Source organism: Saccostrea echinata, unplaced genomic scaffold (assembly GCF_033153115.1).
Source record: "Saccostrea echinata isolate AGI-Se365-2 ecotype Australia unplaced genomic scaffold, CSIRO_AGI_Sech_v1 ptg000002l, whole genome shotgun sequence".
Classification (NCBI taxonomy): Eukaryota; Metazoa; Mollusca; class Bivalvia; order Ostreida; family Ostreidae; genus Saccostrea; species Saccostrea echinata.
The window spans coordinates 22,003,959-22,018,874 of record NW_026889751.1 but is presented as its reverse complement, the minus strand read 5'-3'; the positions used below and the strand labels follow the sequence as shown (position 1 = coordinate 22,018,874).

The 14,916-nt window shown below is 33.6% G+C and overlaps 2 protein-coding genes across 2 annotated transcripts in view; one reads left to right on the top strand and one right to left on the bottom strand.

The window, feature by feature from the left end:
* LOC133175019 (kinetochore-associated protein 1-like) overlaps positions 1–7,384 on the top strand; it is an 80,140-nt gene extending 72,756 nt beyond the window's left edge. The window contains exons 56-61 of the mRNA XM_061310115.1: positions 2,258–2,321; positions 2,432–2,555; positions 5,594–5,680; positions 5,787–5,932; positions 6,554–6,656; positions 7,058–7,384. Of these exons, the coding sequence (XP_061166099.1) occupies positions 2,258–2,321; positions 2,432–2,555; positions 5,594–5,680; positions 5,787–5,932; positions 6,554–6,656; positions 7,058–7,105 (572 nt within the window). The 3' untranslated portion in view covers positions 7,106–7,384. The remainder of the gene's footprint in view (positions 1–2,257; positions 2,322–2,431; positions 2,556–5,593; positions 5,681–5,786; positions 5,933–6,553; positions 6,657–7,057) is intronic.
* A 1,056-nt stretch (positions 7,385–8,440) lies between these two features.
* Positions 8,441–13,765, bottom strand: LOC133178150 (tropomyosin-like). Its single transcript, XM_061312902.1, has 10 exons — positions 13,730–13,765; positions 12,173–12,259; positions 11,845–11,952; positions 11,491–11,582; positions 11,152–11,323; positions 10,799–10,879; positions 9,995–10,092; positions 9,639–9,656; positions 9,065–9,200; positions 8,441–8,875 (listed from the first exon to the last, which is right to left on the bottom strand). Exons 1-10 carry the CDS (start codon positions 13,763–13,765, stop codon positions 8,471–8,473), a joined length of 1,233 nt encoding a protein of 410 aa, XP_061168886.1. The 3' UTR covers positions 8,441–8,470.
* Between the last annotated feature and the right edge of the window lie 1,151 nt (positions 13,766–14,916).

Below are 14,916 nucleotides of genomic sequence, written 5' to 3'. Positions count from 1 at the left end.
TGAAAGTCTCGTCACACCGAAGATGAAGTGCTAGTATTTCAAACAAGTTTTAACATTTTTTTTTATCATTCCTATAGATTTGATTCCAACATTTCTAAAATAAATAAATAAATCAATAAAATACATTGGGCATTAACACTTGAATTTGAAAGTACTTTCTGCCATTTTAAAATACAGTGTATATTTTGAGCTACTATTGTTTAATGACTTTTTTAGATGCATGTTGTTTTGAGACTACAATTTTTTTTTGCTACAAAACACATTAACTTCTTTTTAAATGTTAATTGTTAATTAAAATATATAGGAAATACTGACTAAGTAACCGATTTAAGGGGAAATAAGGGGGGGGGGGGGCTCTTAATCATATTGAATGGCAAACATGTAAAGTTATGGTGAAGGAAGAATTTATCTTCTATATAACTATAGACTTTATATATTATAGTAGAGAAAATTCTGTAGTGTATTACATTTTAAATAAATATTTTTTAACCACACTATCAATTCAATTCGTTCCGAAGATATTAAATTGACAGGATATCCGCAGTACTATGTATAATTCTCAGAACTAGTTCTATCATGTATTTCTGTAGTATTTGAAAAAAAAAAGTGTTAGAAATAAATATTTTCTTTATTTTGCTGCAGTTGGTAAATTAATTGACTTGGATAATTATCTATCCATTAAAGATTTGTTGTCTATAACATAACAACAGAATGTTGCAGTGCTTGAAGTATCTAAATATTGCCCGTATTTAAATTTAATTTTTCAGCATTGTTCTACATAGGTACATAATTATACCCCCGCTCCGAAAGAGAGGGTATACTGTTTTACCCTTGTGTGTCTGTCTGTCTGTCTGTCTAGCTGTCTGTGTGTCTGTCCTTAACAAATTTTGGTCGCAGTTTTCTCAGCAACTACTCATTGCAGATGCTTGAAATTTTAGCACACTCTTTGTTTAGGCATGCCATATGATGGGATTCATTTTTGTACTAATCCGATGTCAACTTCCTGTTTATCCGTGCCTCTAACCGTACCATACATAACAAACTTTGGTCGCATTTTTCTCAGCAACTACTCATCCCAGGTGCTTGAAATTTTAACACACTCTTTGTTTAGGCATGCCATATGTTGGGTTTCATCATTTTTGTACAAATCCGATGTCAACTTCCTGTTTATTCGTGTGTCTGTCCGAATCATACATAACAAATTTGGTCATAGTTTTCTCAGCAACAACTCATCGCAGATGCTTGAAATTTTAGCACAATCTTTGTTTAGGCATGCCATATGGTGGGATTCATTTTTGTATGAATCTGATGTAAACTTCCTGTTTATCCGTGCGTCTGTCCGTTCCATACATAACAAATTTTGGTTGCAGTTTTCTTAGCAACTACTCATCGCAGATGCTTGAAATTTTAGCACAATCTTGTTTAGGCATGCCATATAATGGGATTCATTTTGGGACAAATTCGATGTCAACTTCTTGTTTATTCCTGTATCTGTCTGTACCATACATAACAAATTTTGGTTGCAATTTTCTCAGCAACTACTTATCGCAGGTGCTTGAAATCTTAACACAATATTTGTTTAGGCATGCCATATGTTGGGATTCATTTTTTACTAATCCAGTGTCAATTTCCTGATTATCACTGTGTTTGTCCATAACTGAACTTGTGTATTCACATCAGAGCGGGGGTATTATTAGTGAGCATTGGCTCACAGACTTCTTGTTCTAACAACATTTATTTTCCAGAGTAAATTACCTTACAGCTAAGTTAGAATAATAAAAAATAATAAGTTAGAATGTTGTGGATAATTTTTTCCCATGAGATAATGATTCTTTAAACACGATATGTTAATTATTGAATTAAAAAAGCTGTAAATCCTTACTAACAAAATGATAAGTCCTTTCACTTCGGAGTTCTGAATGACACTGAAGACTGAACGATAAGTGAACGGTGAATGCAAAGTGAACGAATGGAGAGCGAACGCTGAACGCTTTGTGAACGCTGAACGCAAAACTGTGAACGGAGAGCGAACGCTGAACGCACGGTGAACGAACGGTGAATGCACGCTGAACGAACGGAAAAATGGGAAAGTAGAACGTTTCAGGACTGTAGCTATAGGCTGTCCACAGAAATATAGATGGTAGGTAAGTGACACCAACTATCCAATGATAAAGTGACATCTTAGAGGTGGAAAAAATTGAGGGCAAGACAGTTGGCTAGAAATTGGATTAGATACTGATTTTCTTGTATGTTTCAGTGGTTGCCCCATTGACAGGGGACCAATTAGACACTTGTGTTCACATCTTCAATTTGATAATTAGGTAAAACAAATTTAAAATACCTTTACCCTTTTATGAAATACCTTAACCCTTCTCGCTTTATTCTATTTAGATTTATAACCTGTAATCATGAGTAAACTAATTACCAACAGGTGCCCTGTGCTGAGTGACACTAACATTATATCTGTGGTGAGACAGCAGTACCTGAAGCTAGAGCTCCCTCTGTGTGCGTTTGCTTGTGTGTTACTGTCAGACAACTCCATACAGGAACAGCAGGTAATCAAAGTAAAGTGCAGTTATTACAATTACAAAAAAATTAACATATTGTACGTGTACTTAAATTGGTGTATTCAAAATTTAGTTTAATCACTGGATTTGGAGTTGTTGGGGAAATCATGAATTAGGGCTATATATGTCCCTGCCATATATTGTATTTATAAATGATTTCTTAGGGGTATTCATGAATTAGTCATCGTTGTCTGCGCCAAAGCCGCTAAAATATGAAGCCTGCTTATTTAAGTACACCAACAGTAGATGGACTGAGAGAATCAATAAAGTTAGTAGTACTGCCCTTGATTTGTTATATTCTGTTAATATTTTGAGTTTTTTAGCTCACCTGAGCTGAAAGATCACACTAATGATCCGTTGTCTGGGGTCCGTCAGTCTGTCTCTCCGTCTGTAAACTTTTCACACTAAACTTTTCAAGAACCACTGGGCCAATTTTAAACAAAATTTGTACAAAGCATTTTTCGGTAAAGGAGATTCTGAATTGTTAAAATGAAGGGCTAAGCCCCTTTCCAGGGGGACGTAATCAAAAAAAGGCAAAAATAGGGTGGGGTCATTGAAAAAATCTTCTCAAGAATCGCTGGGCCAGATTAGCTGAAACTAGTGTGGAAGCATCCTGAGATAGTGTAGATTCTAAATTGTTCTAATCTAATAATGGCCCCCGTGAGTAGGGTGAGGTCATAATGAGGAATCAAATTTTGAAATATATGGGAAAATCTTCAAAAAATCTTCTGAAGGACCACTGGATTTAAAAAAAAAATTCTCTAAAACCTCAGGACCAAAAGAGCTAAAACAAATAAGTATAGGGAGTGTAGATTGTAAATTGTTCAGATCTTAGTCCTTTGGCCCACAATAGGAAATCAAAATTTAACATTGAAATATATTGGAAAAAAAATCTTTTTCTACACACAAGAATTCTGAAGTTGATACTGTTTTAAAAAGATGCTGGAGTTCCTCATTGACAACATTTATGTAGTCTTCAGTGACCAAGTCTTCCAACAATCTGTTGGAAATCCGGAGGGCACTAATTGTGCTCCTTTATTAACCGACCTGTTTTTATATTCGTATGAAGCAGAATTTATTCAAAAACTTCTACATGAGAAGAAGAAAACACTTACTGTGGCCTTCAACTCCACATTCAGATACATGTATTATCAATGACATATTAACAAGTAACAATAGTTATTTCTATTTATATGTCGACTCGATTTATCCCAGTGAACTTGAAATAAAAGACACCACAGAGTCTGCTAAATCTGCTTCATATTTAGATGTTTTACTGACTGTAAATAACAAAATTGTATGACAAACGAGAGGACTTCAGTTTTTCCATTGTCAACTTTCCTTAATAATGCAGTAATATTCCGCTGTCACCTGCATATAGTGTTTATGTCTCCTAACTTATTTGCTACTCAAAAGCATCCTCTGAGTACAATCAGATTTTAATCCGAGGCAGGTTACAAGTTAGATGGACCAGAAAAACTGAAACTTATGTGGAAGCTCCCTGAGGTAGTGTAGATTGTAAACTGTTCAGATTATGGTTCCAGGGGGTAGGATGGGGCCACAATAGGGAATCAAAGTTTTACAATAAAATATATAGAAAAAAATCTTTAAAAATTTTCTTCTCAAGAACCACTGGACCAGAAAAGATTACTGAGGTAGTGTAGATAGGGAATTGTTCAGATCATGGTCCCAGGGGGTAGAACATGTTCAGATCATGGTCCCAGGGGGTAGAACAGAAGAAAGATGATATTAATATGAAAGATTACTGAGGCAGTTTAGATTGTAAATTGTTCAGATCATGGTGGGGGGGGGGGGAACAATAGGAATTTTGTTGGGAAAATTTTTTAAAATTCTTCAAACAGCAAAACCATGATGAATCATATTCATGTGAAAGCATCCTCTGGTTGTGTACATTCATTTTTCTTCAACACCACCCCCTCTGTATAGGGTGGAGCCACAAAAGGTGATCAAAATTTTACATAAAGATATATTGGGAAAGAAATCTGATGTAGAATATCAGGGCCATAGTGACTCAGATGATGTTGTGGCCCATGACCCTCTTGTTTAAGTACATGTACTAGGCCACAATTAAAATATTGTTGGTTTGGCGTTGCCGACTTAGTCTTTATATGTTTGAGTTGGTAGGTAGGGAAAATATTTTTTTTTTTAAATTTAAATTTCAGAAATGGTACATGTTGTTAGTATCCGGGCGTCATGGGTTTCCGATAGTTTAACAACAACCACAGTCCGAATTGATTCTCAGTTTTGTCATTGATTTTCAAACCCTTTTAGTTTTAAACCTTTTAATATACATGGTATCAAAAATCACCGACATTAAATTCGTATAAAGTCGTTATCATGTGTACGAATCCAAACATGGCAGCTAGATTCATCTAGCAAATCAGACAGGACATTGTACCATGAAATTTCTATTTCGAACTGGTATATCTGATTCATCAGTTTACTTTTGCCATTTAAAACCACATTACCACAGAGAGTCATGCCATCAACTTCTGTTATACCGAGTTTACATTTTACCGCTTTCGACAGCCATATGCTTGGATTCGTGATACGCATTTATTCAACATCACATAGATGCTTATAAATGAAAACTGTTTGATCAATCAAGCGTTTACATGATTCTTTCCCATTCTGTATATATTCTGTACAAACACTTAAATCCGGATGAATATAACAGAATAAAAATTATGATCAGTATCTGTTGAAAAAATACTTCGGTCCACACCGATTTATGTGAGTCGACCGGCAACGCCAAACAAAGCTTATTTTATTTTTGGCCCTAGATAAGATAAAATCCTTTACACACAAGCATTTAAATACATTATTAGTGTGCCATAAATATTTTACCACAGAAATAGTGGGTGTCTTATACAAAAATTCTAACAAAGGAGTTAAGATTTTTTAATACTCAGTTACAATCTCAAGAAATATTGTGTACTTTACTATAAACTTAAACATAAACTTGCCTGAAATAATAGGGTAATTTTTGACATTTATATTTTTAGGAGATTCTAAGTCAGCATAGACTGGGCTTACTTAAAGATTGTAATAGATTGATGAAACATGGAATGATGGCAGTGGAAATCAAAAAGGTACTAGGCTAAACACCTTACATTCAGCTGATGTAAATTACTATGATGTCAATATTTCCACTGATTCAGTCTTGCCTACAGCTCACAATGTGGAGTTTCTATTTAGGTTGAGGAAGCAGTATTTCTCTACCTCCTTGACACAGAAGATTTCCAAGAAATATCTGAATCACCATTATCCAAGTCCTTTTTTAAGTTTGCTGTGGAACATAACAACATAGATGGTATTCTTCAGTTTGCAGTCAGACATCAAAAGTGAGTGGAAAATGTATTTGTTATAATCATTTTGATACAAGGTATGTTGTCAAAGGATGTGCATGCATGTATAAGTACATGATATATATGGTACTTAATTTCTTCAGTCACATGACCCACTTGATCTGTAAATAACTGACCAATAGAGTTAAACATGGCTTAATTGTCAGACTCAGTAACTGATTCAATTTGATATTAAAAATCTTTCAAAATTTCCACACTCAAGGTTCATTGATACGCTGAAAAAGAGAGATAACTCTTAATGACATAAATGTCTATTATTCCATATTGATCTGTCAAGTGTCTTTTTTGGTTCATTTTGCCCCGCAAGCTATGATATAATTGTTTGTATTTTAATTAAAAAATAATGTTCTTTTGGAGAAAAAATAAGAGTTAAAGCAACATTTTATATGAGTTAGCAGAGGGTTTATGAACCTTAAACAGGCAAACATAATTCAAATTATGTGTATGAACATAAATCTATTAGATCCATTGCCGATTCTGAAAAAAATTGTGTACCTTTTGTTAAGGTTATCTGAGTACATGTGATGTCAACTATTGCTAGCTTTAATAAAGCTTTTTAGATGCATTGTATTGAAATGAATTTTATTTTGCTTTCAGAATAAAAGAAGCAGCCTCATTACTGGGGATGTTATGTTCCCGGAATGCTCTCTTGGCTAAAAGACTGGAATCCTACAGGGCTGATTCTATATTTATGCTGAAGGTAAAATACCTAACTAATATCAAATAGAGAATTTCTTCTCAAGGGTAAAACTTGAGTAAAAGTGTATTTTCAAAGTTTATATTTAAAAATGATATGATTTTGTGAAATGAAATATTGTTTAATTTGCATTTCCATAATCCATTAAAAAGAATTTTTACTACAAAATACATGTATGTTATTGGTTTTCACATATAAATTTCTTTAAAAATTTTTTGCTGTTTTATTCTTTTTATAAGATAAAAGAAGTCTGTTGTTCTTTTTTCAACAATCTTTTTAAGAAATGTTTTCAGTTTTGTGTGAGTTGGTGTGTAAATCACAAAAAATTGTCACAAAGGCATATTTCATGAAGCATCAGATCATGACGTACTAAAAAGTGTGATATTTCTCTCTTTTTTTTCTAGAAATATTTGGAACTACAAGGACATCAGGAGGTGAGCGAAATGATTTAGAGATTCTGGAAAATGTCATCCAAAGGGAAAACTCCACAGTTCAAACAAAAAATAGTGTTCATTACGACTAAAGTCTGCAATATTAACACAGATTCCACATGAAATCTTTATACATGTATATTCAAGAATTTTAGAAAAAGATTTTCTTGTTTAAAAGCAATGCTATACATGAACTGTGGATAAAATGTTAATGACAAAATGTGTTCAAGTAAAATCTTGAGATAAAATAATATACATGCATGTACATGTGAATATAATTAACACACTGTTGTGTCTAATTTGGTCTATATTAATATGTTCATTTCAATAATTTATTATGCCATATTGCATATATAATAACATGAAAATGTTTATGGATAAATATATCATTGATAAAACAATGAAGCACTAGCTTATTATTCTCTGATTTTTTTTCCTGCATAATGAAAAATACAATGTACGTGTGATTTACACTATCATTTTTATTAAATAATAATTTATTCCATGGCAGGTAACAAATAATGCCCATTAATCTCTCTCTCTCTCTCACACTCTTTTTCACTTGTTAAATAATAATTTTATTCAATAATGGTTAACAAATGATGTCCAGAAATCTTTCTCAATCTCTTTTTGTATTGCTCTCTTTTACACCCAAGAAATTATGAATTCCCATACATACCATAAAAACCTGCTTCCCAATTAAGGTAGTCCGATCCCCAGGTTCTGAAAATCAGCAATCTAATAATTGAAAATACTCGCAAAAACGTTTCTGAATTCACAGAGTAACATGTATTTACCCATAGTATTTCTTAGAGTTCATCATTTTAGTTAATTTTTGTATATTATATAGGGAAAATTATCAAATCTCAAATATATTTCAGGAAATGCGAATAAAGGCACCAGCTTTGCATTTTCTAATTGAAAATTGTTCAAAAAATATATTTTAGGATAATAAATTATGGGTATCCAGGCTTTTGGAGAATATTTTCATACTTGTATGGTATTTTCATTCTCTTTACTTCAATTGTTATATAATATTATAATGCGAAAAGCTTGTCCTTTCATTGCAAGACATCACAGATCACTCCTAATTTCATATGCTAATTAGCATTGGTTTCTAAGCCAAGATTAAAGGAAATTCAATTTCTCTAAAAATATATTAATTTCTGTACTTTTATGGGGTACAAATGTACAAATGTCTATTTTGTACAAGAGCATTTCTAAGACTTTAAAGAACCTTGAATCATATTGAGATTGATGAAATGAAAATTGTTCCACGAAAAGATTTCAATTTCAAGCTTCATTTAGAGAATTTGAATAAAATGATAACTGTAAGAGTTATCATTCATGGCTGAGGATCGGATATCCTTAAATGTCTGTTTACTATCACATCACAGAACAAGCATTACTTTTGTCAGGTAAAGGAGACTTCACCATCTGAAATCTGTCTTCCTCATAGTCAACACTTAGTCTCATTGGATGCCTCACACTGGCAGTGTCTTTTTTGACCCTGGTATTGTCTTTTCCCCCTTCTGACCTCCTTACAGAGTGCCTGAATGAGTTGCCTCCCTTTTGTGAGGCAGATTTGCTCAGAGAGAGGTCACTGTCGGAGTGTCTACTGACACGACTGTCTGGTCGTTTGCTCGGAGAGGAGTTCACACTGTCAGACAAAGTGGTAGTGTCATTCCTAAAGGTCGCCTTCCTGGATTCTTCAATGGCCAAAACCAAACGAGACTCTAAGTTCTTTATCTTTTTGTCTCTTTGTTCCAACTGTTCATGAAGTGACTTCACCTTAAAGATATTCATTAAGTTTTTAATTAAACAAAATATTATACTCCATAGATTTTGCTGCAGCTAGCAGTACTGGAAAGACAAACAAGCTTGCAACTGTAGTTTGATAGTTTTTCATATTTGTTTTTTTTTTTTTTTTTCAAAATTACCGATATAAGATTTCTTCAAAAAAGAACTCAAGTATCAAACCTGTTCATCTAGCTTGTTGATAAGTATGTCCTTGGCTGTACTGTTAGAGGAAGCTGCAGCCAGCTCAGCTCGGTACTTCTGCACTGTAGATTCCAGCACGGTCTGTTTCTCAAGTATTCCACGCTTAGCTATCTCCCTGAGACAACAGACATTTAAATAAGAAAATAATCCTATCTTTAACTACTCTGTTGTGTATTGATGATATTATTTTGAAAAGTGTCTGTGAAAGCCTTTACTGTGATAATAAGTGAACATGCTTTATAAACCAAATGGAACATGTTATGATAAATAAAAATTCTAAAACTATTTTGATAAAGTCTGATTAGTTGCAGTAAGTAGATTTCAAATTTGTATTATTGTAATAAAACACCATCAGCAAGATGCTTACCCGTATTTCAAAAACAAGCACCCAATTCCTCAGCAAAAATCAGAACAATTATTTTGACATAAAACCAATATTATATCATATTTACCATGCAGTGACACATTCAATAACCTAGGTTGATTTTGTGCAAGGACTAACAATATTTAGCTTGATATGAAGAAAACTAAACTAAAAATTTTAATTACTTACAGCTTAAAACATTTTTGGCTAAAGTGTGAAATATGAATAAAGTTTAAAATTTATTGCAAGTTTTTCAGAATATTGTTCAAATCACAGGCACCAATCTCCATTTAAAAAAAGAATTGACCCCTTAGTACCCCCAGGGAACAAAAGTTCTTGGTATGAGTTTGATGCCTGTGGATAAATGACTAGCATGATTTTTTACAGAATCTATAAATTATATAATAAATCAATGTGAATTATTACAGAGATCTCTAATTTTCACTGTGGAGTTGATGTATTACTGTAATACATGTTATTATGTAATACTATTACATAATATGTGAATCAGAGATAGGTACAGAGGTTTAATTTGGTGTACTTACCAGTGTCTACGTGCTGTGGCTGATGGGTCTGATTTCTCCTGAGTCTCCTCCAGTCTCTGTTTATTTTTCTCTAACTCCTCTTTATGCTGCTCAATGTCCTACATTTATAGATGTTTGTATTCAATCAAAATGGCTTGAATATCATGTGATTTGTTTTCTACATAATTAAAAGTTGAATTTGAAACTATCAAAAAGGAGAGTTTTGCTTTGGAAAATGTTGTTGGAGAAAATATTTTGCAAAGAAAAAACAGGCAAAAGTAGTCCAAAAAAAAGAGAATTGCATTTTTATGTAGTATTATTTGGTTATCTTGGCCGTTTTGGCAATGATATGGCCACATTAAAGGTCCGAGATTTACATGGGAATTTAAATTGTCTTATCTTTTCTACATTTTGTAAGCTGTTACCTCCTCTAGATCCTGTAAAATCTGTTGTCTTATCTCTTCTGGATCCTGTGAACTCTGTTGTCTTACCCCCTTAAGATCCTATAAACTCTGTCTTACCTCTACTGGATCCTTTAAACTCTGTTGTCTTACCTCTTCTATATCCCATAAGCGCTGTTATTTTACCCCCTTTAGATCCTGTAAACTGTTATCTTACCCCTCTAATCCTGTAATATCTGTTGTTTTACTTCCTATAGATCTGTAAACTTAGTTGTCTTACCTCCTATATAACCTTTTCTAGATTTTGTAAACTCTGTTGTTTAACCTCCTTTAGATCCTGTAAACTCTGTTGTCTAACCTCCTTTAGATCCTGTAAACTCTGTTGTCTAACCTTTTCTAGATTTTGTAAACTCTGTTGTCTTACCTCTTCTAGATCCTGTAAACTCTGTTGTCTCTTCACACACCGTGCCTGTCGTCTGTCCAGGACTGACTCCAACTCTTCTATCTAAAAGTATTATTTCTAATTGGTGTATTATGTCTTCAATATTTTTGAAGTACTTGTAAAAATTCAAGAAGTTTCATAATTTGTTTTTGCCCTACTTTGATTTTGTTTAAAATAGATTTAATTCTACTTTTAATCCTAATCCTCTTGCTTTCGTGCATTCGGTTTTCATAATTGCAATGAATCCCTTTTCCATTAATTTGCATGTTGTCTTCTTGTATATTTGTAATCATTAGTGAGTTGACACGTTTTCGATCCCCTTCCGCACCCCTTACCTCCTGTTCGTAGTTCTCCAGGCTGACCAGACGTTGAGACAGTTCGTCCTCTTTGTCCACAATCTCTTTCTCTCTGTCCAGTTGGGCCTGTTTCTTCTCTAGATACGTCATATCCGCCTGGAGATTGTCCAGTTTTGTCTTCCAGTACTGTTCCACGGACGTCCCACCCAACCTTCCAATAAATAATAGATTGTAGAAAATGAGGGGTCAACCATACTAGCAAATGGACGCGGCAATTCTTTTTTATTATAGTTGCATCGAGATTAATTTTGGTAGAATGATTAACCCAGTATGGGATGGTGCATAATTATGCATGTAAGATTTTGAACCGTTTCTTACATTGTACTGTATCCATTCTTGATTTCTATGTTGTTTTCCTTATCCCTTTCTATGTTATCTGTATTGTTAAGAAGGTCCTTGTACTTGGAAATCTGCATAAATCATGGAAAAGAACGTTAAATTTGGAACACTTTGCAGTGGCGGATCCAGGAATATTGAAAGGGGGGCAGTTTGGGGGCGGGGTAGGGGCCCTCGGCCACACCAAAAAATTGATTTATTAAATCTAATGTATATTTTGGAGGGGGCGGCCCCCTGCCCCCCCCCCTCTAAATCCGCCAGTGCTTTGTCATAAGATCTAATCCACTTTATAAAATACATGTAGTTATGATCCAGTAAATACTAAAACCACGATACCTCTTGCTGGCACATCTGCCTAAACTGGAAGAGCTCCTTTCCAAGCTGCATCATTTCCATTCGGAACATTTTGCGACATTCTGCAAGAGCGTTGTAATCGGAATGTTTCTGAAATGGTTTTTTTTAAAAAAAAATGTGCGATGACATTAAATATACAATACCTCTATATGTAATCATTACGGTTATTGACTTGATATGGTTCTGTAAATGTCCGGGTTCTTTCTGTGCATTCTATTGCGAAAAATATCAAAATGTGTTATAATGAATCGGAAACCATCAAACTCTTTTCACTTGTCAGTATACATGTAAATAATTAACATTACCCTACCCTTTTCTTCTTTTTATGGGATCGATGCTTGGTTTTGTCCGGTCGTTCATTGTTATTAATGGTGATTTCTCCATTTGTTGTTGTCCCCTTGAACAAAAGAAAGACTAGCAATCTAATTCAGGGACTTTGTATCCTCCGTTAAAAAAAGAAATTAAATTTGCGTTGAACTTTGTGGATATAAAAGAAAATGGGGGGGGGGGGGGGGTAAGTAAATCCCAGTAACTTGACTGTGATTTGACACACAAAACAAATAAAAACCTTAACCATATATAACGATCATTTCTTTGATGTAACAGTTAAAGCAATATGAGCTGCAACTTTGATGTCAGAAATTTTTGTTGCAAAATTGTAATTAACTATTTCAACGACAGAAAAAAGAACGTTTATAAACTTCTGTTGTTCATATTTGGGATGGAAGAACTATTTATAAGCTCTGATTGAAGCAAAATTACAATATTGTCGTCCTGTACAATATTGATTTCTCTTATAATACTATAGATTTGATTGTACAGAATCCTTTATTCTGAAACAATTTGATACTTTATTTCTGTCTAATTGATCAAAAGTTTTAAATTACATACAAATTTATCATAAAAACACATTTTAACAGAAAAATAAAAATCTCAAAAATGCAGCTCATATTGCTTTAACATTTGTAAACTTGTCAGACCCCGTAGGAGGCAATTTCGGTTTGGGTGACACAACCATAAATTTTCAGTTTGGATGGGAACTACCAATCAAAAATTCCTTGACAAGCCAAAAAAGAAATAAAAAGGTCACCAGAGGTAATTGTATAATTATTGACGGGGCACATCAGTTAAGTAGCTTTGTTTCTATAGTATACCATATATTGACATATCGCCCACCCCCCTCCCATTTTCCTACGGCCATGCTTGATGAATTCATCTCCATACTTTTCCACAATCTCATAAGTGTCGAAAGCATTCATATATAAAATAGCAAGTACACACTAGGCAGAATTATCTTCCAGCTAAAGAATATGTACCGGTATATATTTATATTTGTGTGTGTTGGGGGGGGGGGGGGCTATGTCACCGTGAGAAGAAACGGCTGATAAATTCAAGAAGCGAAGTTGTGTGGGGGCGTGGATATTTGAATTGGGCTAAAAACTATGTTAAGATGAACTGTTTGTCTATTTAAATAACATTGTCAGCCAATTTATGACCAGATAAAACATTTAACGGTTTTGAAATCGGACTAACACCCGTAATATTTTTTAACATTGTATGTATAGATTGTTAAACTTTTAGCCTCGAGTCTTTACGTATAATTATCTGTATTGTTCTCGGTCCTTTAAACAACTTTAGCAATATTTAATTTCTATTTAATTTATACACATTGATCTGGAATTCTTTTCAATTCCAAAAATAAATTAAATTGATTGCTTATGTTTGCGAATTTTTTGGAGAAAAAAAGAAAAAAAATATAAACAAATTAAAATGTAATGTTGGAAAATAATTTATTTATTTTGAATTGAAACCAGGTTTATTTATCCGAGTCTTGCAACAATGTTTTAACCAGAAGTTCGATACTTACATTGCTCTCCGGCGACAATTCCTCGTGATTTTCCATCCTCGTTCAGACGAAGACATTAATAATTCCAAAAATCAAAATAACGATGAAGTATTCCACAACACAGGCTAAAACTTATGTCAACCAAGGTGTTTAAAGGGTCGTGACATGCCAGACTTACGAAGGTGTGACGGAATTGGAGCAATATTACCAGGGTATGATTTGAAGTAAAACCAAGAGCGGCGGTCAATAAAGCGGGTAATCAAAGATTAGCTTCCATGTCAATAGTGTAGACATCTAGAACACAGGCTGCCATTAAAATGCATATCTAACGACGACGAACTCGGAAAGAAGGGCATTTGGGGGTGTTGATTGATCCACTGGGATGATTTATCAGTTTCTCCTGAATATTTTATTATACCCGATTTCCTAGCTGCTCTTCGTTTAAAATAGCAGTTAATTCGGGGAGGTTGGGTTTATTTACTTTACGGTTTAGCATGTCTTTTCCGTGCTGAAGGAAGGGGTCCAATTTACCACACAGGATTACTGGTCGAATATTTTAAAGATCGGGATTATTCCCAGGTTAATGTTATTTACACTTTCATCGAAAAGAAAGTCCTGCCAGTAATTAACTTGTATACGTTTGAATAAATTTGAAAAGCTTTTCATATACTAGTACGTTTAACAAGTGAACTATGCATTCAGATTTATTTATATAATGTATATAGCAGGAAACTTTCATTACGTGAAGAAAAAAATTAAGAAATGTAATTATTTTCTTGATTCGATCTATGGCTTTCCAAATCCCCCCCCCCCCCCAAATGATAAATATATAATTCACAAATTTACATGTATCAAGCATTCTGAGAGTATTGCATTAGCAATACTAGCTAGTCCCCTACCGGCAAGTCTAATTTGGTTCCCATTAAAAAATGAAATTGCCGTAATTGCGTAAAAAAATAAATTAATTAAAGCGGAACAAAATGCAAAACTTGATTTATAATTAAAGGAAAACTTACATACCGATTTCTAACCGAAAAAAAAAAATATATATCAAAGAGCTATAAATGAAATTAAAGCAAGTTTAAAATACCACAAGGAACAAAAAGTGAATCGTTGTTAAAGATGCATTTTTTCTTTTTAGAGTTTTAATAAAGGTATATCAGCAGCGTTACCTAGCTTAGCCAGACTTATACATCTCTCTCACCTAG